Source organism: Tenrec ecaudatus, chromosome 13 (assembly GCF_050624435.1).
Source record: "Tenrec ecaudatus isolate mTenEca1 chromosome 13, mTenEca1.hap1, whole genome shotgun sequence".
NCBI classification, from domain to species: domain Eukaryota; kingdom Metazoa; phylum Chordata; class Mammalia; order Afrosoricida; family Tenrecidae; genus Tenrec; species Tenrec ecaudatus.
In genome coordinates, this window is record NC_134542.1 from 22,086,696 (window position 1) to 22,111,249 (window position 24,554).

Consider the following 24,554-nt stretch of genomic DNA (forward strand, 5'->3'; position numbering starts at 1 on the left):
GGGTGTTGGGGAGCTCAAATTGCAGCTACAAACTGGCTGGCCGCCAGGGGCCGTCTATTTAAAAGCGCCTGCTCCTCCGGAGCCAGTAGTCTCTTTGGAAACTTCTGCTGGGGGAAAGAGGTACCAAAGCGCTGCAAAGCGGTGTGGAGTTTTTCCTTTTTCTTTTTTTTTTTTCCCCCTTTTTCCCCCTCTCCTTTCAATCGCCCTCTCCCTCCGTTTGCACCCTTCTCCGGGCTTTTGACGTTGAATCTGCGAATTTCTAGGAGGTGGTGATAGAGTGGGACAAGTGTTAGGTTTTTTGGTCGTTTTTTGGTGTTTTTTATTTTTCCTCCTTCTTAGTTTCCACGTTTTTCCTCATCCTCTCGGCCGCGGCCGCCGCTTCTTTGACCTGTTCCGCAGCCGCCGCGGGTCCCTGGCAGCAGGTCAGGAAGGAGCTGGGAGGATTTTAGATTTTCAACCCCCAAAAATTTATAGACAAATCCCTGCCGACCCCTCCCTTCTCTTCTACAGCCTCCCAGCTCATTATTCCGGCGGTGACTCGGTAGGCAATTTCGAGACTTTTCCCCCTGCGGTGGTGAGCAGGTCGCCTTGGGGGACTTCCTCGACCTTCGCGCCCTCGCCGCCTGCACCTGGCGCTGCTCTTTTTTCGCCCCCACCTGTTGCGAGGCTGCCCTCCTTGCAAGTGGGACTTGCCCTCCGTCTCTCCCTACATTTTGCACGTGTCTGGAAGAAGGCACCTGCTCTCCCTGCCTGAAACTTAGAACATCACCACCGCCACCACCACACCCCAAAAGAGTCCCCGACTTTCTCTTGGGCCCTTTCTCCCTGCTCTCGCGCTCTCGACCCCGCCCCGAGGTAAAGGGAGAGACCAGAGAAGATGGTTCTCACCGTGGTCCTCCTGCTGCTGGCCGCCTGCGCCGGGCCCGCCCAAGGCCTGGGCTCCTTCGTGCACTGTGAGCCCTGCGATGAGAAAGCCCTGTCCATGTGCCCCCCCAGCCCCCTGGGCTGCGAGCTGGTCAAGGAGCCGGGCTGCGGCTGCTGCATGACGTGCGCCCTGGCCGAGGGGCAGTCGTGCGGCGTCTACACTGAGCGCTGCGCCCAGGGGCTGCGCTGCCTCCCCCGGCAGGACGAAGAGAAGCCGCTGCACGCCCTGCTGCACGGCCGCGGGGTTTGCCTCAACGAGAAGAGCTACCGCGAGCAAACTAAGATCGGTGAGCGCGCTCCTCCGGGAGCCTGGCAGCCGCTGGGCGCACGGGCGCGGGGCGCGGGGATGGCGGGACTGCGCTGTGCCCAGCCGGGTGTAGTCGGGAGTTGGGCGGGGAGGGTCCCTGGCACGGTCCTGTTACCCTAGGCTGCTGTCTAGTGGAGCACCTCTCCCAGTTTTCGCTCCTTCTACTTCCCTGGGTGCCCACCCCACCGCACCTACCCATTCTCCTAGTCTAAATACTGACTCGTGGTCCAGAGGCCCTGGTCCCCATCTCCAATCTCAGAGTGTATGTCCATTGTCAATTCCCTCCACCCCCCTCCAGCCAGTATGATTTTCCTGAACTTGGGCCCGGGAGTGGGGGGTGGGGGTGGGTGATCTTTTGTTAAAATATTGTTTTAACTAGGAGCTTAGAGAGCGAGCGGTACCGTAACGTCTTCTGAACTAATTCCACCTTTGTCCCTTCTGTGCAAACCCCCGCCCCCCCTCCTCCACCCCAACACGTACACACACTCTAGGTAATCAATGCCTTTTGGAGAGGGCTTTGGTCGCCTCTTTCCCCCAGCGCTCGTTCGTTTTGACTTGATCTGATGGGGGGGGGGGTCGGGGGGTAGTATATCACAGTATAAAATGCCATTTCCTGCCCATTGGTAAGGAATACCTTGGGAGGGCAGCGGGAGGAAAGGAGGGGGTCGGTCTTCTGGCATGAGCTGTCATCCCAGAACCGAACTCCTTTTTCACCTCCCCAATTCAGACAGTTCCTAAAGAGAAAGGTGGAGATGGGGACGGGAGATTCAGACAGCCCTACTCCCCAGCCTCAGCTTCCCAAACTCCAGCACAAGAGGGTGTGGTGTAAATGTGCCGTGGAGCCCTGGAAACACTGCAAGCACAATCAAAGGGGCGGGGATAGGGGCGGGGACGTAGAGACCCCGCCCCCATCCAGCCACCTCCTGACTTCCAAATTGCCCCTCCCCCTTGTTGCTCCGCCCCTAGATTCCGGGAGCTTGGGCTCTACGGTTTAAATGATTGACAGCGCTACTTGCTCAATCAGAACAGTTCTGCCCGTTAGACTACGGTTTCTTTTTTGAAGTTATCTAGTCTTAAATTTTTTTAAGTGTGATGAGTTATACAAAAAACTTGGTTTTTTATCCAACTTGGGTAAATAACATTTATTCAGAGCAGCCTCTCCTCTGCGAGCCCCTTCCGTTACTCACGAGGTCCTGTTTGGAGTGTCCGTGAGCACAAACCTCCGTCAAGATCACGCGCGCGAGAGGAAGGAATCCGCGCTGCCCCACGAGCGGCTGAGCAGCTTTCTAGGCGCCTGGCTGTCGACTGCCCCTCCCAACTCTGCACGGGGTGGTCGTTCTCCAGACAGTCGCCCGCAACAACAAACAAAAGAACAACAACAACAAACCAGAAACGGGGCCAAGTGCAGGCCCTAAGAGGCGGGTTTGCGGGGTTGTTTTATTACGAACCCTGTTTCCAAGGTGTGCCGGGCCGCCTTCCTCTTGGGGGATGTGGCTTTGGAAAAGCTTAGCGCGGGAGGGAAAGATCTGGAATGATGCCTTGACTTGGAAGGGAGCTCTAGAAACCATCCGGTCCCATCGCCAGCAGGCGAGGTATCCCTCAGCCGCATCCCGACCCGCTGTTCCCGGGCCCGCCCGGCGGTGGTTGTGATGTGGTTGGAGGGGAGGATGTGCGCGGGGAGGGTGTGCGAGCTGAGTGCGCGCGCTCCAGAGCACTGACTGGGAGGGCAAATGAGCGCATCCAACTTACCCGGCTACCCACTCTACACAGCGCCCTCCCCCCCCCCCCATCCCGCCGCCGCCTCCCCCCCCCCCCCCCCCCGCCGCGCGCCTTTGTTCCAAGCAAGCTCCCCTCAGACTCCTTGGCAACCCCTTACTCAAAAGGTCTTCCCAGGCGCCGCAAAAGATTATCTGGAAGACTCCACCCAAAGGCAGGTGCCTGGGAAGCCAGTTGCTGGTTCGCTGAACTGAACTGGAGCGGGGTGGGGGTAGGGGGGAGGTGTAAGGGATGAAGAGTGGGTATGCAATCCCTTCCTCTATGAAGTGGGAGCGCTCTAGACCAGTTGGGTATGCCCCCCAAAAGTTGTAGGAAATGCAGGGACAGTTCTTAAGGAGATAAAAACTGGGCCTAGAGGGAAAACCATGGCGAGTTATTTGGCCACATCTCGTGTCCCAACCCCAACATCCCCAAAACTGCAACTCATATACCCCAAAAATAAGCAGCACAAACTTGGTTTTCTCTTCCCTCACGTGGGGGTGAAGTTGGGGGGGTGGATATCTATATCTATCAATAGATATAGATAGATAGATAGATATAGATAAATTTCCAAAAGTGCCTGGGAAATTTTCAGTTTATTCCATTTTTCCAAAAATGTTTCACAGCCCCCTTGAATGATCCCTTGTGGAATGAGGCTTTCAAAATGGTGAAATACAGAGTGAAAAGATCATGGATTTTTTTTCCTGTAAACTTTTGAAGGTGTGTGTGTGAGAGAGAGAGAGAGAGAGAGAGAGACTTTTTAACAGCAGAAAAAGTACATTTCTAGAACCAGATATGGGGAGCGGAGGAGAGCAAGATGGCAGGCAGCCAAAGCTGCTGGGACTGGGAAGAGAGGGCAGCAGCCTGGACTGGTGTTTTGCTAGGGGCGTTGCTTGGCAACGGGAGAGGAGGTAGGCGGAGAACCTGGTGTTGGGAGCACTGCCTGGCCAGCCTTCTTTTTTTTTTTTTTTTTTTAAAAAAAAAAGCCTGTTCAGGGCCAGAGATGGATATAGAAACAGAGGGTGGTGTGTATGAGGCTGGAGGGAGGCAAGAGACAAGAGTTGTTTCTTGGGCCAAACTCAACAAATGTGCAAGCGTCTGTGCCCCAAGGTAGGCTGGGAGACCGGTGGCTGAGGAAGGGGCTTTGTGATTACGTGAGCCAGCCCCACACTTGCTAGGTTCTGGAAGGAATGCCCTGGGCTGGTGAGACATCAAGCTTGGGGTAAGAGAAGTGCTTTTGTGAGCTGAAGAGGGCACCAGGGCACCTTGGCATGCCTTGGCGACAAAGGAGTGTGGGGGTTGGGTTTAGGGGGCAGTGGCCGCCTGACCCTGTAAACCCCAGCCTATGCCAAACAAGACCCCACAAAGAGCCATATAGGAAGAGACAATGGGCCAGAGGAAGTCAGGAAAATAAACCAAGGGGAAGTTGGGGAACTGTGGCAGAGGTTCAGAGTATATTTATTTGGAAGTGGAGGGGAGGTAGGGGGCATAGACAACTCATTTTGGATTTCAGTTCTGTCGTTGAGAAATAAAAGAGAAAAGAGCCAGGAAATAGGCTGGGAGAGAGCACACATTACCTTCATAAAAAATGCATTCAATCTGCACCTTGAAGGGGTTTGGCCTCCATCACACTGCCTCCCACTCCAAGTCTGGTCCAGATGCCACGTTGAAGGCCAGGACCAGAGGTTATAGGAGGAAGCGGTTAGTTTATTGGCCAAATTTATGTCTGGATTGAACAAGCTCATGGAAAACTCAAGGAGCCAGAATCCTTTCCCACCGGCCTTTGAAACAAGCCTTTGGAAGTCTGGCTGCACCCCGTGCCAAGCAAAACGGGAGAGGGGAAGGCAAGTCACTGTGCTTTGACTTGACTCTTCTTGCCTTTGTCGTCCGTCTCCCCTCCCCCTTCCTTTCCCTCTTGCTGCTGTGTCAGCTCAACCTGGAAGAACAAGCACACTTGGCTCCAAGGAGATCTCTTTTTCTTTCCAATTCTGTTTCCTCTGCTTTTATCCTCCTTCCTCCTCTGTTGTTGGTGTTTTTTTTTTTTTTTCCTTTCTCCACCCCCAGGCCAACTAGAAGACATCCCCTCTGGCTTTGTTTTTCAAGAGACAGAGCAGCTGTTCTTCAGTGCTGGGGCTTAGGCTGGACTTGAGCAGGCAGGTGGGCCTGCAGCTGTGCAGAGGGAGCAGGGCCCACCCCAGAAGCCAGAGGTCACGCTAAGGATTAGAGCAAAGGGCACAAGCGATGCCCTGATACTCTGCATGAGGGCTGGCAGAGCACGGGAAGTGGTGGGGTGGAGGTGCAGTGTTTGTCCCAAGTTTGTACTTTAGACCTAAGAAATGACTGTGCCACTTGGGGAGATATTTCAAATGTATAGAAAATACAAATTTGGGAAGGGACCATCATACTTCAGACCCACAGCTTGCAGAAAGTGCAGGGATGCTGCCCTTGGACCAGATACCACCAGTTAAGAGAACGGGAGCAGACATGGGGAGGATAGTGCAGGGTCCCCGTGAGAAACCAGTAGCCGCATCCAGAGTATGTGGTGTTTGCTTGCCTCCGTCGATACTGTACGTCCAAAAGTCGAAATTCACCGAGCCTGATAACCACAAGATTGGCAGTTCAAAAGCACCAGCTGCCCCAAGGAAGAGAGATGAGGCTCTCTGTTCCTCTGCAGGAGTCCTCAAACTACGCGCTCCCCCCACCCCACCCCACCCCGCCACATGCAGAACTGCCAGATGTTTTGCCCTGCTTGTTTTCTTACTTCAAAATAGGTATGTGCAGTGTGCATAAGAATTTATTCATAGTTGTGGTTTTTTTAAAACTATTGTCCAGCCCTCCAATGGGTCTGAGGGACAGTGAACTGACCCCCTGTTTAAAAAGTTTGAGGACCCCTGCTAAGGAGTCACAGCCTCAGAAACCCTGTACAGGGCCACCAGGTTGACTCAATGGCAGTAGGTTTGGTTTGGGTTTGCCCTCTAACTGTAGTCTGGCTATGTTTATCGAAGGTAAAGGGTTTATTCATCTTTGCAAAAATGCATATTAAACCAGGAGGCCAATGTAGACATCTTTCTCCTTCCCTCTGCCCCCATATATAGAAAATCCCCCAATACACACAAACACCTTCAGTCTCCACTTTCATTTCTCTGTATGATTTCTGCACCCGTGTCAATTCTCTTTCTTTTCTTAAATGTCAGTCCCCAGGCAGGAGCGACTGGAAGACTCAGTGGAGAAGGGAAGTGGCCTTTCTTGCCTGACCACTCAGCTTAGCTCCGCCCCTTTTCTCTCCAGGAATTGCCTGGGGATTGGCCAAAGAATGTAGAAGCTAGAAAGAAAGAGCCTGCAGCCACCATTCTACAGTGTCTACAGAGGACCACACTGGAGGCCCAGCAGAGGGAAGAGATTGGTCCAAGATTAGGTGGCTGGGCTAGTGGCAGGGCCAGGCCTAGAGCTCAGTAACTCCCCTTATGGGAGGACCGGTTCCAACTCACCTGGCTTCCTTTGCCAGTTACTAGATAGAGAACTGGCCTGGGGCTCTCTCACCAGTACACCCACTGCCTGCTGCACACATCTGTCATTCCCTGATGGGGCTGGTGGACATGAAATAAGAGCTCAGGATTTGGGGGTGCTTTATCATAGGGTCTTTAAGTAAGGGAAGCTTACTTAAATAGACCCCAAAGTAACCACTACAACTCCCCCTACACTTTTCTCCTCTGTCACAGGCTGGTCTGTCCCCTTTTTCAATACAGTCATGCAATGAAGGCTGAGGTAGGCCACCGTTTGGTCATGGAAGGGGTGCCGGGAGGGAGTGAGGGGGTGGCCTTTGGCCTATAAGTCAGGCCTCTTTTTCCAGGCGCTCTCCTGCACAGCAGGCAGATAGGAAAGCACAGCACCCAAGTGGCCTGGCCTCCCTTCAGCAGAGGTGCCAAGGAAAGGATGTGTGGGGATGGCTGGGAGTGGCTTCATGTGAGGTGTGGTGGGCTGGGGATGGGATATGGGCGGGGACTGGGGCATTCCTGCATCACAGGGAAGGAAAACAGAAACCAAATGCAACCCAAGCAGATGAGAACCAAGAGCTTCTTCCGCCTGCCTGCCCGGGCATGGGGCCCTTGGGTGACTCTGAAGGAATCGCTGACAGCGCCCACTAACACATCCTGAGGTCGTTGGATGACTTCTAGCTTGGGGATCCCTAAGGAGGAGGTAAGGAGCCCTGGTTGTTCAGTGGTTAAGCGCTGCTAACTGAAAGGTCGGTAGTTTGAGCCCTCCAGCTAGCTGCTCCAGGAGGGAAAGGCGGGGTAGGCAGCGTCCTTAAAGGTTACGTCTTGGAACCCTCTCAGAGGAGAGAGCGGCTTGGAGTCAGAATCGAGGGCAGTGAGTTTGGTTTGGGTTTTAAGCAGGAGGTAGAGAAAAGACTCCCATCCTCCTGACATGCGGGGCCTACCCTGTGAACCCCAGGAAAATCTTAAAGAAAACATCTGATCTCCTCTCTGACCCCCTTCAGGACCATTGTTTCTCTTGCCACATCTTGAAATGGTCTTGCCTGAACTTTTGAGCAGATCCGGGTCCCCAGCGACCTCTGCTGTTAGGGGAGATGTTTTATGTGCGGGTTACAGGTCCCCCGAGCCTAAAATTTAATTCCACCATCACAATCACATCTTCCCGTTCACATCCCAGCAAAGACACCTTTCCAGCCACTTCCTTTAGAAAGTCCATGTCAACTCAAGGGAGCAGGAACGCCACCAGCTGCCCTTTTAAATCCCAAAGCCACGTTTGTGCAAAAGATGAGAAGCACAAACAGGGCAGTCCCGACGTCTTCCCTACCTCCTTCAGCGCCATCTAGACAAAGCATTGGTTGGCCATCTACTCCGAGATATTACTCCGGAGCTGTCGTACATGCTTTCATCCTTGGAAGTTTGGTGTTTTATTCTCACGGCGCCTCTGAAATCAGACACGGATTTGTTTCCTTGAAAAATGCCCCATCTGTATTTAGATTTCATAAAATTCACTGTTGTGCATTTAAAAAACAATTTTTAAGTAGATACCTGCAGCCAAGTTTTTCCAACATACTTGGAACTTTTTTGCCATAACTGCATTTTGCTTAGAAAAGTTTAAAATCATTAGAATTAAACACACTTGGAAATGCAGCTCCTTCATCACTTTCACCACACATCAAACTAGACTCCTGTGGCCGAAGTGCTGGGGAAACTGGGGGCCACTGGAAGCCCCTCCCTTGCCTAGAAGGGAACTGACTGGGGAGAGAGGAGAGAAGGATACAGCCTGGTCCCTTCCTGGTCACCCAGAAGGCTTCCAGGTAGGTGGCTACCCGATTGTGATGTTCTAAAGGAGTCTGGCAGCCAGAGGTGTCAGGAGTGGACCTGCCCCAGCTCTCAGAAATGGCTGATGGCTTCCTCCTCCTCTTCAGTCCCACCACCCCGCAACCACCCTAGTGCCTGATCATTTAGGGGTGCCCAGGGAGCAAATGTTAACATTCTTTCTAAGCATGTTGACCCTTCATCAACTCTTGAGGGTTGTGCGTAAGTACGTACTTCCTGTGTGTCATTGTATCATGAACTCCCTCCCAGTGTAAAGCAGTCCTGGGCCCCAAGTCTCTGGTTGGCCTAGGACACAGTGAGAGGGTCATTCCTTTACTTCTGCTGATGTGAGGGATGGGTAAGTGGGACACCCCCACCCTCAGTCTTTCACTCTGGACTGGTATCACAGCCAGACATCATGATGGCTACATTGTAGAAGATGGTGGGTCTTTTATGTCCCCCAATAAGGGGGAGTGTAATGGAGCAGGAAGGAATGGCTCAGAGAGGGAGCTGTGGCCCAGAAAGGCTTGCACACCGGCCTTTTCACCCGGGGCTGATGGTCAGATTCCTTGGACATAAGAATGAGGCCCTCACACTCTGGTGGAATGCTCTGCAGTGCCAGGAGGCTCGGCTTTTGTAGACTACAAGTTGGTGGCAGAAACTAGCTTTTCAGTTAATGGTGGGACATGGGGAGGTGAATGGCAACGGAGAGCTGAGAGGCTGTGCTTAAAACTAGCACATTCCACGCAACCGATCCCCCTGCAATTTGGAATGGAGTTTTCCTCTCCATAATTCTGCTGAGAAAACCAAGACAGAGAAGGGAAATAGCAAGCATTGAGTGGTGTGCCCATTCTGTAGTGGAACTGAGACTTTAAGCTTAGCAACCTGGCTCCCCTATGAATATGTATGCACGATGCTAGCTGGTGCCTTTATCTCCTTGGTCTGGATAAAGAGAAGGATAGGATGGAGAGGCTTCATTCCCACGTTAGGAATGAACTTCACTGTTGGGTCAGAGAATGAGTCACTGTAGTTCCCCTGACCTGAAATCTGGGAGCAGCGGAGTAGCTTATGAAGGTAGGACTCCGGCTGTACCATCCAGTCTCGCTTTTGCCAGGTATCCATGCCAAGGAAACCCCCTGACCCACACCACTCCTTTCCTGAGAACTGGTCCTTGGGGGGATAGTGGTTCAGGTGTGTTTTCCTCTTCGAAGATCAGTGCTCGTCTCAGCCCACAACTTGGGTGAAAAAGAGCCCACAACATGCTGCCTGCCACTGACCACAGAGGAAAACGACAGCAGCGACTCCCAGAGAGACTGGGGGGCAGGACGGGAGGGGGGGGGGCAGGCAGATGCTGGCCAGGGAGGGCAGAGGTAGGAGAAGGGATGGTGCTGCTCCCCCAGCCATCCCCACAGCCCCTCCCTGCCTTCTTGCATCTAAACGTACGTCCACAGCAAGTCATTGTGTCATCTGGCACCCACGACGGGCAAACAGCCAGACTTCTGGAGACTGACACACACCTTTCTTTTAAAAACAAAACAGAAAGCGACCAATCCATTATTCTCCCCACAAGCCTCAAGTTGTAGGGAAGCGGAGAAGGCTACAGTTTAGCTAGCAAGTGGGGCAAGATGGCCGGGGGCGGTGGAAAGGTGGGGGGCAGTGTCTAGCTTGGACCTCACTTTTCATTCTCCCCCTTCCCTCCGACCCCCAGGCAGGGAAGGAGTGCCTCCATCAGCATAATCCTAGAGCATTCTCCCAGGTTAGAAAAGCTGTGTGTGTGAGCTTTCTGATGGGATAGCCCAAGCCATTTGTCTATCAACTTCTTGAAATGTGGCTAGCGCAACTGAGGAAGCGAATTTTCCATTTTGTTTAATATTTGCCTGTGGAAGCAGCCAGGTGTGGACGATGGCCTCCTTACTGGACAGCACAGCCTTGGGCTAGAGAGAAGTCGGTCAGTCCAGGGGACATGTACTTCTATTTTACCCCCATGGTGGCCATCTCGGCCCCTCTCACTCCCTTCTGCCTTAGAAGTGCTGTACTGAAAGGCATGACCTCTCCACGCCTCTGCTGAGTTCTGACCTGCCCCAGCTTCTGTTGCAGAAGTGCTTCCAGACCCACTTCTCTTGGTCCCGGGTCAATCTGTGCTGTCGCCCATTCAGAGACCATTTCCTGAACACCCTACACTGGAAGCCAAAAAGAAAAACAGACAAGCCCACGGCCATCCAGTGGGTGCCAACTCAGACAAAATACAACCCTCTGCCTTTCAGTGCCTCTCTGTGTCTACTCCACTGCTGGCAGGGGAGCCAGAGGAACTCAGCCCCCTTCATTTCTTAACTATTCACGTGGCACCCACCTTGTCTCTCGCTGAAAAAGAGAGACACTTCCCTGCCCCCGCCCAGGTGGCCTGGCAAAGCCCCACGTTTTTTTCTGCGCTGTGAATTCTAGTGGATGACACCTCAGTCTCCCAAATTTCTGTAAGCCAAGTTGTTATCTCTGCCCCCCTGCCCCCTGTCTTTTCAAGTCCAATTATGACGCCAAGGTAGAGTAGGAAACACCCACCCGCCAGGGACCAGGTTGGTCATGGTGCCAGGGCATGACTGGGAAGCCTAGGATGGATGGCTAGATTTCAGGGTGCAGCAGGTCCCCTGGCTGGACCCACCATGGGGAAGACAAAACATCAGGTGGAGTCGAGTATTCTTCTGCGCATGTGCCTGTTCCTGGTAGTGAATGTCTTGTCCTACGAGACCGAATCAGGTGCCTGGGGGCAGCTCTGGAGAGAGTCACTGAGCTTGGGGAGGATGTGTATATTAGGCCCTGTGCTTTGTGTCCCCCGGCTCACACGACCTCCAGGTCCACAACAGCTAGACCCACTTTGGTTTGCTGGGTCCCGGAAAGCGGTGTAGTCTTCAAACCAGCGTTCGCATTGTCATGAGGACGGGCCATGGTAGTTCTGTGTGCGTCTGTGGATTTCACTGAACCCCTGTGATAGGTGCGGGTGGGACCTTCTGAAGGAAGCAAGGCCTGGGGCCTGGGATGTTAGAAAGCTGGAAATCAGCCCGCAACCAACCCCAAAGGTTGAGTATCACGAACATTCCGTAGCACCATTCCTTAGGCACTGGGGAGAGAATTAATGTAAGATCCAAGGCCTTTCCATAGCTTCTGGGGTTCCCTAGTTGGTGCCAACGGTCGGTAATACCCTTGGCTACCGACCCAAAGGCTGGTGGTTTGAATCCGCCCAGCGGTGCCTGGCAATCAATGTTGGAAATATCAGGCTCTGAGCGGTCTGATGTTCTGTGACACACAGGGCTGGCACCAGTCAGAATGGACCTGGAGGTAATGGGTTTTACTGGAGTTTCCAGGAGGGCAGAGTGAGGCGTTTCCCCTCCTCTATAGAAGCCTCTCAAAGTGGCATCATCGGGCAGTAGGGGTGGGTTCTTGGATAACGTGCCTCTTCTCTGACGAAAGAAACAGCAGGGAGTTGTGCTGTGTGCTGATAAACCCACCCCCTCCACCCACCCTAGTCCTAGATGACCCCTGCCTTCACCCTCCCCTCCCCCACCTGTTCTTTCCAATCATCACTTTGTCCATCTTCCTGGACTTTTACTGCAGGCTGGAAGTGCACCTGGAAAAGATTCAATGACTGTGTTGAAGGAGGAGCGGGAGACAGAAAATGCAGGGTTTAAAATTAGGTAGTTTCTAGCAATATAGGCTGGGGCGGGCTGTAGAGGCATCAGTCTCCTCTGCCACCTACTGGCCATCAAGGGGTACTGGCCTGTTGGTGAACCAGGTTCCAGAAACCCATGGTTGGTACCTGCAATTATTCCTGAACAGAGGGCGCAACCTCCTCCCTCGTATCCTACCTCAGTCCCTTCTACAACTCCATTTCTCAGCCTAGGTCTGTCTTTGTATGCCTGCCTACCTCTTTGATCGAAAACGTCAACCCTTCCAAAATGGGAAACCAATCGATGACTGGGCCTTGGACAGCCGAGTGGAGCTCCTAGGCCCTGGCACTCACTCTCCTGCCCTTTTATCTCCATGGCTCCGCCCTGGCTCCAGTCCAAGTTTCCACTGTCTCGCTGGAGCCTACAGATGACCTCAAGACCCTGATTCATATCTTCGATACTTGACTCTCCCACTGCCTAAGTAAGAGGTCCCATGGGGCAGGTGACCCAAAAAAGAAGAAGAAAAGAAAGGAGGCACATCAAAACATGAAGCCTGCCCTTCAGAGGCAGCCAAGCATCAAAACCGGGGTGCTGTTGAGGGGGGCGGGTTAGGTATGCCCTCAGAAGCCCTGCCTGGGGGAGGCTCCGGTAGAAAGAGAGATAGTTTGCAAAATTGTCTGGAGCTCTTCAAAGGACAGGACTCCACAGGTTGATTTCCACTTTCTTCATTGTTGGGCCCCCGGGGCCACACCTGAGCACTTTCAAAGAAAAGACAGAGCGAAAGAAGTCGGAGTGAACCATTGCTTCCAGCCTCGGCGTCTTGCGAGGGGGTGCACCTACAGGTTAAAGATGGACAACCACACACACACACACACACACACACACACACACCTTAGAAAAAACCTGAAAGCCCTAAGAAGGACTGTGGGTCTCAGGGGTGCTGTGAGCCACCATGCGTCCATCTCCTCCGACATCAGAAGCAAGGAGCGAATCCAAGTGCTAGGTGGAAGATGGCCAGCCACTCTGACCAAAGGGACCCCCAAAACAAATGGCCAGAGGAGGGTGTGATGACACACCCATGCCAGAAGGCTTCAAGAACTAGGGAAAGTGCCGTTGGACTGGGTAGACACAACACGAGCCCATGGAAAGTTCTGGGCTGCGTGCAGCACCAAAGCTGAGTGCCCTCTCCCCCTTGGAAATATGACTGAGTTCTCATCTCTCTCTCTCTCTCCTGAGAAGGATACACCCTGGGGGTGCAGAGTGCAGTGCCACAAATGCTCCAGAGAGCAGTTTTCCGGGCTCTGTGGGCCGTGGAGAGCTGCCCACGGAAGGCCAGGCTTGTCCTTTCACAGTGGTCAATGCCCACCTGGCCCACTTGTCCTCCTCTTCCTAATTGACCTCTGACCGTCAGGATAGTGGAGAGAGGGGGAGGTGAGGAGAACTCTGTAATGCACAGGGAGGCTGACTAAAGTGTGTGAAGATGGGCCAACATCCCTCGTCTCCATCCCAGTTAGCTTTTTCCGTCTGAAGCCCCTCTGCCCGCTAGACTCAAGCCTTCAGAGCAATGGTCTAGATAATAAGAGTCCCCAGCCTTTCCACTTGCAGAGGTCTCCCCGCCCCCCGGCCATTACCAACCATGCTCCTCCCTGTCCCCTGTCCCCCATTCTAACTCGTCCCATAACCAAGAATAGTTGGCCTGCCCTTAACCTCTTAATCTCTAGAAGGATGTATCACACTGCTTATTCAGCACTGCAGGGTTTCCCAAAGTAGAATCAGGACTTGGGAGGTGAGTGGGGGGTGTTGGAGACTGGGGCTGATGGGAGGCGGACAGCATCTTGTTCTCCAGGAACCTGTTCACAGCTTAGTTACTTGCTTTTTCCCTCCCCCCACCATCAGCATCCCCATCCCCACTGCCCACACCACCCCACTACCAGCATCAATAATACTCCCTCCTCCTGCCTCTTGGGGGAGTAAATAGACACTTACTGGCAAGCTGCAAACCCTGGGGGAACTCCCCTGCCAGAGCCTTAAAGACCGGATCCCGATTTAATTCATCTTGATAAATCCTGAGCCAAGAGAGAGGCAGGTGTTTGGGCGCTTCCTGACACCTGCCATCCTGACCAGGTGGGGCGGGCGGGGGCTCAGGATGCCTCAGCTGCCACACACCTGGCACTTCCCTGGGGGCCAAGAATTCAGCAGTCAAGTTCACAGCCAGTGTCCTGGGTCACAAAGCAGCGCCTCCTCCTCCTCACCTACCCCTACCCCTGTTTTACAATCCCATGGCAGCATTTTCCCTCCTGGGCATCCCAGCCCCATGGATGGGGGTGGGGGTAGGGATGGGGGAGGGTTTTCCTTCCCCCCATTTGTTACCTGGGATCACCCCATGCCCTACCTCATTCTTTGGGGCGGGGGGGCAGGCAATGTTTTTAAAAGTAATGAAGATATGGCCTCCCTGTGCCCCATCCTCTGGCCCAACCCTGGCCCCTGGACTCACCAGGGGGCCTTCGGGCCACAATCTGCCCACCTGAGGGCTAACCAGGCTTGTGGTGGGAGCGCTGGCATCATAGTGGTTACATGTTGGGCTGCTATCCTCAAGGTCAGCAATTCAAAGCTACCAGCTGCTTGAGGGAAAATGAGGCTCTTTCTACTGCCGGGAAGAGTTACAGTTTTGGAAACTCACAGGGGCAGTTCTACCACGTCTAATAGGGTCACTCTGAATCAGAATTGACTCTGAGTAGAGAGGCTAAGAGGATAAATAAGACCCAGAGAAGGGGGCCTAAGATAGCTGATTTCCACGGAAATTAGCGGACCCATGAAAAAGGCCAGAGGAGGGTTGGACTTAATAGATCAACAAATAAAGGGCCAAAGTCCTACTTCTTTAAAGGTCATGAGTCAGCTAAGTATAGCCTGTCACCAAGTCACTCCTATATATAACTGCTTCAGCTTGGCCAGCTGTCACCCATCTCTGCCGGGAGCTGAGGAACGTCCCCACTGTAGAGAGCCCTGTACTGAGCCAGAGCTGGGAGCAGGACCTCCCAGTCTCATGTGTAATGTTGCCCTCCATGGCTATAGTTCTGGATCAACCACCCCCCAGCTCCCCTCTCCTCCCCTTCATGATATGCCCACCAGGTCCAAACCCCCAGCTCGCTTCTGCCCCTGTTGCCCAGGGCTAGATACAGCTACTGGACCCCGGGCTGTTCTGAGGGTACGGAGGCCCCACTGAGGCCAGGCAGGATCTTTCCGGTCCACACCCTGGCTGCACTCCGTTGCCGCGACTCTGATGGGCCTCGAGGTCAGCCCTGGCTGGGGTCAGCCCTGCCCGAGGTCAGCCTCCCCCCTTGCATCAACTCAAAGGAGCCCAGACTTCATCCACACACTGTCCAATGCCTTCTTCCTAATGTCAAGCTTCCGCCTCCAGAAATCGACCAGTGTCCAAGATCCCTCTGGTCCCTAGAGCAATGGTTCTCCACCTTCCTCATGCTGCGACCTTATGTTGTGGTGACCCCCAACCATAAAATTATTTTTGTTGTTACTTCATAACTGTCATTTTCCTACTGTTATGAATCGGGTGACCCCTGTGAAAGGGTCGTTGGACTCCAAAAGGGGTCACGGCCCACAGGTTGAGAACCGCTGCCCTAGAGGGATCCATAAGTGTCCTGGGCTCACTTCGCTGACCCCCCTGCTCCTTGTCCACTCCCATGTCTGGGACAGAGTTCTCATCAGCTGAGCCCCATCCCCTCAGCCCACTCCCCAAGGCTGATCTGAGCTGACCTGCCTCCCACCTCTTACAGCCGAAAAAGACTCCCGAGAACAGGAGGAGCCCACGACTTCTGAGGTGACCGAGGAGACTTATGCTCCCAAGATCTTCCGGCCCAAGCACAGCCGCATCTCAGAGCTGAAGGCCGAGGCCGTGAAGAAGGATCGCAGAAAGAAGCTGACTCAGTCCAAGTTCGTGGGCGGGGCGGAGAACACTGCCCACCCCCGCGTCGTCCCCGCCCCGGAGACCAGGCAGGAGTCGGAGCAGGTAAGCATGGTTGGCCTTGACACGAGCGAAGTCGAGGCTAGACCTAGCGGGAGAACTGGCTACTGGCCACTGGCCTCCTTCCCGATGCACAGCAACGTCCAACAAGCCAATGGACGATAAAACCCTTACCCAGGACCCGAGGGTAGCTAACAATAAATAGCAGCGACATTTATCAGACCAATGCACGCACAAACGGAAGCTGGGCTGATGCAGCGAGGGTGCCGGCTAGCCACTGTGTCCACCCCCCACCATGCAGACCCGTAGCTGTGTGTCCAGCCCCAGGCACACGATGAGCATCCTTCTGGGGTGTCCAGAAAAGGCCACTTCTGAACTGAATGACTCAGCAAAATAGAAATGCTCACTCTGGGTGGGCAGTGGGGCATGCTCGCATATGCACCTGCATGTGCAGGTGTTGAATAGTCCCCAGAGTAAGAGAGAGGCAAGATCCTTGATGGAATGAAGGTGGGCCTGGGGGCCCCCATGTGGTAGATCTTTGATCCCCTGAACCCACTCATCTCTGCCCTTCCTCCCCCAGGGTCCCTGCCGCAGACACATGGAAGCGTCCCTGCAGGAGCTCAAAGCCAGCCCTCGCATGGTGCCCCGTGCCGTCTACCTGCCCAACTGCGACCGCAAAGGATTCTACAAGAGAAAGCAGGTGTGTCCCTGTCCCCTGGCCGGGGCCCCCAGCCCAGAGGGGTCCTGAAATAGCCCTTCCCTCTAGAGCAAATGTCTGAGAACTTTGCCAGGAAGGATGGGGTGTTTTCCAAACCCCCAGCGTCCATTCGCCTAGCCCAGTCAGGTGGTTTCTGGTCGCCTCCCATTTACTACTTATCCTTAATCCATTCACTCTACGCACAGGAATTCTTGTCAAGGGGAAGCATTGTAACTTCATCCCAACCCACACTATGTATGCTATTCCAATTCTGCCTTCTCCTAACTCAGGGGTTCTCCACCTGTGAGTTGCTACCCCTTTGTGGGTTGAACGGCCCTTTCATAGGAGTCACCCAATTCATAACAGTAGCAAAATTACAGTTGTGGAGTAGCAACAAAATAATTTTGTGGTTGGGGGGTTACCACCACATGAGGAACTATATGAAAGGGCCGAGGCATTTGGAAGGTGGAAAACCCTGTTTAACTATATATATGCATGTACCATCTGGAGTCATTTTCATGGACTCCATTACCAAGCCCCACTGGAGGCAACCCTGCTTCAAGCTTAGCCAGTCATCCTTAGCCCAGCAAGGAGCTATGCATCACCTTAAGACCTTGACCCTTCCATTTCTAGGACATCAGAATCACCTGGAGGATTTTTAATCCCTCCCAGCCCTCCCTCCCTCCCCCGCCCCCCCCCCCAATCCTGCATGCTTGGCCTAGGTTTCGAGCTGAGAGTTTTCTAACACGTTCCCTGACGACACTGATGCTTTGATAAACCTTGCCTTCAGGACATACCTAGTCCAAGTCAGTGGGCAAGAGCCACACTGCTTCAAGTTGAATCTCAGCTCTGCCACTTGCCCACTGGGTCCCCTGAGCCCAGTGATTTTTATTTGGTCCATGCTTCTGTGTCATACTGGGACCCACCCCACCCAGTGAGGAGGGATAATGGGTTCATGTGCACAAAACACTTAACGCACTGTCATGAGCGCTCATTCACAGGCCCAGGGCAAAGCAGTAACACGAGGTCTATTCTTAGCACTGTTATTGCTGTATCCTGTCACATAGCACTCAAAAGAATCTTTTGAGGATGCCAGGCTAGAGAATCCTAAAGAGAGATTGTGGAAAAAAAAAAAAAAGAGAGAGATTGTGGAAGCTAGCCAAGGACAGATGGCCTAAATTCAGACTCTTTTCCTAGGTGCCTCCTGGCTCCAGGAATTAAATACAAGCCCCTTCCCTCAACTCTCTGGAGTGAGGATTCTACTTGGACAGGCAGGAGCAGAGCCTTGCGGGACAGCCCCCCTCACTTTCTGTTACTCTCTCCACTGCAGTGCAAGCCTTCCCGTGGCCGCAAACGTGGCATCTGCTGGTGCGTGGACAAGTACGGGATGAAGCTGCCCGGCATGGAGTATGTGGACGGGGACTTTCAGTGCCACGCCTTCGACAGCAGCAACACTGAGTGATGCTTCCCCTCCCTGGTCACCCCTCACCCCCTCCCACCACCCCCAGCCCTGACTCCAGCCAGTGCCTCCCTTCACCCTAGGACGCCTCTCATTTCATCTCATTTTAAGGGGGAAAAGAAATAATCATACATGTATCTATTTGAGGAAACTGGGGCCCTCGGAATCTCTAGCAAGGTCTCAACTTTGAAAGTGGCAACAACCGAGACACGAAAAGCTAAGGGGACGCCCTTCACAATGTATTTTGTTTAGATTCGGTTGGATTTTGAGACAAGTTGAACAGGGAAAGGGAGCAGAGGAAGGCTCAGAGAGACACGGGGGAAGGAAGCAGAGCCGTAGGAAAGAGGCCAGAAAGGCCGTTCCTTTTTGGGAAAGGAAAAAGAGGACGGACGCGGGCAGGCAGGAAGGTGACACTACGTACGTCCACCTTTTGCATCCTTGCCTGCCTGGGCTGGGGAGAGACTTAGGCACCCCAAGGTGTGGCCCGAGATGTGTCCTGAGTGGTATGCGTGGAGTGACCCCAGTTGAGAGCGGTTGGGGGAGTGGGAGAAAGACAAAGCACAGCAGTGCCTCTGCGACCTCTGTCCCCTCGTCCAGCCGGCGATGGAGATGGCTCCACCCTGGCCCTTCCTCTCCCCTGGCCCCTGAAAGCTGTTCTCTTTCCCCAAAAGAATTGATTCTCAAATAACCAAAAATGCATTCCGTCCCTTTGAAAGCAAATCAATAGGCATCCCTAAACGGCTACCCTAAATATGACATACGGGGCGTGTCTTGCGCTCCCCATTCAGACGCTGAGAAATCCGAACACAGCCCCCCATGCAGCGAAGACTCGTGCCTCCTCGCACTCACGATTCTCGGTCCTCCTCGTTCCATTCGCCCGAAGGCTAAGGCAGCCTCTGTCGGGGAGGGCTGGTGAAAGATGAAAGACTGTGTGGGCCTCCGTACGGACCAGGCCCCCTGTAGTCACATATAGGCATATACCTTTCTCTTTCTTCCTTTCTTTCTTCCTTTCAATGGTTTGCATTAACTTTTCAAAGTAGTTCCTACGGGGCAGAATGAGAAGCAGCCTCATTCTGGGGAAACAAAGAGACCCAGCTTCTTGTCGTACCATCCAGAAGACCAGTTCTCCCTGCATCTGCTCGAGTCCTCATGGGCCAGACTGTGGGAGTCTTTTTTAACGATTTCCCATAGACACACGTTCGTACCCACGTGGGCCGTGTCATCAAGCTAGGGAGACGCCAGGACTCCGTGGTGCACAGACCGTGTCCCCCGTCCGCTCCATGTGTGGACCCTCAGGAAGTGACTGCCTCTGGATATCACACCAGGGGACCTTTGATCCTGGACCCCCACCCCTGCCCTCTTCATCTCACCTGGACGGAGCCTGCAGCACTGCGGAAAGCCCCTCCCAGCCTTCATGCCTGGCAGAGCTGGAGAGATGGGAATGAGAAAAGAAGGGGAGGGAGAGTTGACTGCGACAGAGAGTCAAAGGATGGTTCAGGCCAGGGGCGATGGAGCGGAGGGACGGAGGACTGATGGCCCTTTCTGCTGTGAGAACAAAGAACAGCAGAGCCTTCCTTGTCTCTCCCACGCTGGGCTTCAAGGAGAAGAAGGGATGAAAATGGGGGAGCAGACTGTCCATAGAAATGGACTCAGTCCGGGCCGATCGAGCAAGAGGAGGTGGAAACCAGGCTTCTGAACTTTAGAAGCTGGAAAGGAGTGGAGCTGAGTAGAGACTGGTGACTTTTTTAAAGGACAAGACTCTGTGCTCAGATGCCCGGCTTCGGCCTGCAAGGAGGAGTGGAGACCAAAGTGACTTTCAAACTGTTCATCGACTCTGGCCAGTCCCTGCTTCCTCCTCTGAGTGGAGGGTGGAAGAAAAGGCCAGAACCACCAGAGAATGGAAGTTTCTGGGGAGCCATCGATGGTAGCCAAATTCCAAACAAAGAAAATCCCACTCTCCCCTGACTTCTTCAACCAATGGGTGGCCTTGGGCCATCCTCAAAAGCTGGAGATGGCCTGGCTGGAAGGAGCAGTTGGACAGACAAAGGCAGTGCCTTCGCTCTCTCTCCTCTCCCCCTCTGTGGACATACTCTCTCCTCCTCCCTGATGGCATGACACAGTGGAAGCCAACACTGAACTTCGGGCCAAGAGCAAATATTTCAACTGGTGGAAAACACCCCACGATTAAATGTGGACGATGTCCCCTGCTCACCTGGACAGGACAGTGGACTCGGGTTGGGAGCAGTGGCCAATCTTTATGCGACAAAGGGACAGATGGGGAAGGAAGCCAGGAGGACTTACTAACCTGCCATGTCAGCGTGCCCCATCTCTCTGCACAGTTGTCCCCAAACTGACATTTCTAGATGTCTTAGGCCAGTATCCTAAACCTTTTCTAGTATCCTGTTTCTCTCGGCCCATTCTTTCTTTGCCTCCTGAGCAGTCCTCTGAGACCCGCCAAGTGGGTATAAGAGTGCCATTCACCCTAAGAAAAGACTGAGCTGGGAAGTGTACGCACCCTCCTAAGGCTGGCACCTGATTTTAAAAGGAGGCTCTCTCTGGACTTTGAATGGCTCGGTTTTTGCTGCCAGCCACAAAGAGGGGGATGATGACCACCTGGTTTAACTCAGCCAGACTCTTGAGAGTCCCAAGTTCATGTCTACGGACCCAGACTTGCAGGAGGTGGTCCTGGGCCACTAACTCCTCCTACAGGAAGGAACCTCATGGACAGGTGCAACTAAGCCTCCCCGAGCAGGAGGTCTCCCCTGAGCCAGGGGCACAAGGCCAGGGGACGGGAGTCATGGAAGGAGGAGTGGAATCTCTTCCCTTGGCACATGCGGGGTGAGGCTGTCCGTCCTGAGCCGGCATCTCTCTGACTACAGGATAGCTGTTGACCGACTCTCTGTTCACCTGGAGGCCTTCGACTTCAAGTTATCGGAATGATCAGAATAGCCTTCCATGGTCCTGCCAAGAAACCACAGAGGCCTCATCTCCTCCCTCTTCTGACCTCACTCCAGCAGAGTGAAGATGCCTGTGTCTTCCCCGCGCCCAGGGTGAGGACCACCTAGGACAGATCCGTCTTCCTCCAGCCCGCCCTGACCTACCCAGGCAAAGACGGGCATCCCTAAAGGAAGTGACTGCATCGTTTCACTGACAGCCAGGCCGATACAGACAGGCCTGGAGACACTGAACCCCAACAGGGGAGGACGATGGACCCAGAGAAGCCTGGTGGGGTCACATTTCCTCTCCCCTGGCTCCATTTCCCCACCACGTCCCCTGTGGTCATGGCTGCCCTACAGGGTTAGCGTCCACTGAGGGAGGTGCCCCTCAACCACTGTGTCCTACTCCCTAGTTTCTTAGCAGCCAACAGGGCTGCCAGCGTGCCCTGCCAAGCCCCACCACAACCACCCCTGCCCTGTGGGGCCATCTGTTCCCCAACTCCATCCATTCAGAACCCCCAGGACAGTGCAGTCTGGGGGTGTCATAGAGCCGAAGGCCAAGAAGAAGCAACCCTCTGGTCGCCAAGGAGAAGGGCTGGGTTTCCCAGAGAAAGGAGGTCACATGTGGATGAGGGCATGCGGGGTTTCCCACCAGCAACCGGGGCATCCTACCGTGTTTATTTTAAAACCACTGAAGTGCAAGACGTCTTTTGCACGGTTTCTCTGCATTCTCCTAGTGCTTTCTTTCTGTAATGCTTCTTGGGTTTTCTTATGGAGTCCGGAGCTTTAGCCATTTCCACGGGCTCTGGCCTTCTCTCTAACCCCCCTGGATGGGGAAAGGGAAGAGGGTGGGTCAGCGAGGGAGGGGATCCCCAGTTGCCCTGTGCCCAGTCACCCCGCTTCTCCGGTCACTTAGCCTGAGCCCCACACCTGCCACCACCACCACCACCACCACACAGTAGCTCACAGGGATAGCACAGTACCGTTGTCAGACAAGATTCCTTCAGATTCCGAGTTGCCGACTGGTTTTGGTTTTTTTGTTTTTTTGGTTTTGGTTTTTTGTTGTTTGTAGACAGCAATAACCACAGCACATATGAATGACTAGTTCTTCCTAGTTTGACATACACACCGACCGTAGCTCTGTTTTCTCCTCCTGCTTGTTTTCGATGGTTGTTCCTTTTGTTGTTTTTGTTTTTTAAATAAACGCTCATAATCTGTACTGGTGACATGGAGTAATAAACCAACAAACAAAATCAGTTTGTTGGGGGAAGAAAAACAACCACCAAAAAGAGGCGGGGAAAACTTGCCCGGATGTGGACGAGCTCGGCTCCTGTTTAGCATTTCATACTTGAGGAAATAAAAACAAACGGTAAACACCACCCGGAGATCTCGCCGTTCATTAAGCGGGATGGTGGCTGTATCCTACTTATTCAACTGTATCGCTTATGCCACGCCGCCTTCTGGGTCCCTCGTCATGACAAAGCATTTATTTAATAAAGGTAGACTTTCCGTTAGCTTGCATCAGCTTCCTCCCGGGGCCCAGGCAAGTGCTGAGGGGCAGACACCCCAGAATTCTCCTCAGGCCACAACCTCTGGGGGAAGGAGAGAGGATCCTGGGGAAGCCAGGGCCAAGGGTCCCGCTCCCTTCAGGCAGGGGGACCTGAGAGCAGGAGCCTCTGCACTCCACTGGAACCTGTGCTCTGAGCAAAAACTCTGTGGCCTGGACAACGTCCTTAGCAGCTCGGTGCCCCTCTTTCCTGGTGGGCAGCAAGTCTTAAGAATTAAATGGGTGAAAGTACACGCTATCCTGAAACCAAAAAAAGGGAAAAGAAACCCAAGCTCATGCCATTTTGTCCCATGTAACTCACAGTAACATCGCAGGAAAGGGTCAAACTGCCCTGTGCGTGTCCCAGACTGTAACACCGTATGCGAACAGAAAGCTCCCCATCTTTCTCCTGAGGAGTGACTGGTGGTTTCAAACTGCTGACCTTGCAGTTCACAACCCAACAAGTAACCAGCAGCCATCGGGCTCCTTTTAGGACACTGAATGTTCTGTGCATGTCCGGCTGTTGAATGACTGTGATGAATCCGTTGACCGTCACCTCTGCCATGAAGCAGAACCAAAACACCCTCGAACACCACACCCCTCCCGTCGAGTCACTTCCGCCCCGTGGCAGTCCTTTGGGGCGGGGTAGAGCTGCCCCTGTGGATTTTCGAGGCTGTGGCCCTTTACAGGAGCAGAGAGCCTCGCCTTGCTCCCAAGGGGCGATGGGTGGGTTGAAACTGCTAACGGGGAGGTGAGCAGTCCAATGAAAACAGAACACACTCCGCCCCAGGGTTTCCTGCCATGAAACACAGTGGTCTTAAACCCCCACCCCCAGCACCCCCACAAAGACAGCGCGTTGATGGTAGGGCTGTGACCTCCTTCTGAGGCACCTCTCGGCGGATCTGAACTGCCGATCTTGGGGTCAGTAGCCTGGCACGCAGCCATTGGCACAACCAAAGACTCCCGCCTTAAACCACACATGCGCAAATGACGAGTCGCTCCAAGAGGACTCTACTGGAGGCATTTCTAGAATGTCCCATGGCTTTCTACGCTCTGAGCTGCCCGGAACCACTGGCCCACGGAAATCCTACCTCCCACCCTCCCACAGCCCTGGATGCTGGAGAAGAGGGAAGCCATGACAGGAGGATTCGGCTTTCAGCCCTTCCACATCTTCAGGAGCTTCATCCCTCCATGCACCTCCCCTTCTGCCTTCTCCTGCCTCCTCAGGGTCTTCCACTAATTACCCACATCCCCTGTTCACTCCTGGATCCCAGAGCCACAAACTGTCCCTGCTCATCCCCTCACTGGCCCTGGCAGGCACCTCCCAGCTCACGGGGCCTGCAGGAGGGGCTGAGTTGGAGATTTTGGAGACCCAGTCGTCCTGCCATATCCAGGCCCCCTGGTGGGTCCCCGCCTCCCCTCTAGGAGGGGTCAGCCCATTAGCAGGGTCACTTCTGCAGGGTCACTGTGCCTGACTTTGCTGAGGTCAGCCACTGCCCAGTCTCCTCCGACCACCAGACCTGGAGCGGGAGGTGGGGCATGGGAGCTGCAGAGGATTGGAGGGCAGGAAAGGGAGCGAGTAGGAAGCCAGGGATGGACTGGGATGGCCCCTGGTTCCTCCGGCCTCTATCTTCCTTGAGGGGCTAGGCCAGGAAGGGCTGGGAACTGGGGTCTTCCCCCATCATCCTGTGGCTCATGATTCCCCTTTGAGAGGTCATCACCCCGCTGCCCCCCAAGCCACCTCCAACCCCATAATTCTCCTCCCTAGAGAACCCACCTCCCTTAGAGCCTCATCACTCTGCTCCCCGCTCATGGCTCCCAGTCGTGCCCTACCACTCACGACCCTGGGCAACGCAGTGTTCATGGGGACACACAACACCTGAGTGCTCACTTTTAGTACCTGGGCCCAGGCCCCCCACCCCACCCCCAGAGCCTGGGAGTCAGCGGGACAGAACAGTGCCTGGAGTGGCTGCCACTTTGAAG

The 24,554-nt window shown here is 54.0% G+C and overlaps 1 protein-coding gene across 1 annotated transcript; it reads left to right on the forward strand.

Moving 5' to 3' along the window:
- The first annotated feature begins 101 nt into the window (after positions 1 to 101).
- Positions 102 to 22,387, forward strand: IGFBP5 (insulin like growth factor binding protein 5). The gene is made up of 4 exons (XM_075529610.1): positions 102 to 1,211; positions 15,746 to 15,978; positions 16,514 to 16,633; positions 17,961 to 22,387. The coding sequence occupies exons 1-4, from the start codon at positions 878 to 880 to the stop codon at positions 18,090 to 18,092; spliced, it is 819 nt and encodes a 272-aa protein (XP_075385725.1). The 5' UTR covers positions 102 to 877; the 3' UTR covers positions 18,093 to 22,387.
- Positions 22,388 to 24,554: the final 2,167 nt, after the last annotated feature.

Excerpts from the sequence above, each read along its gene's own strand:
- IGFBP5 (XM_075529610.1), top strand. The coding sequence starts at position 878 with ATGGTTCTCACCGTGGTCCTCCTGCTGCTGGCCGCCTGCGCCGGGCCC. Across the intron at positions 1,212-15,745 it reads CCGCGAGCAAACTAAGATCG|CCGAAAAAGACTCCCGAGAA; the intron begins GTGAGCGCGCTC and ends CACCTCTTACAG. Across the intron at positions 16,634-17,960 it reads GATTCTACAAGAGAAAGCAG|TGCAAGCCTTCCCGTGGCCG; the intron begins GTGTGTCCCTGT and ends TCTCCACTGCAG.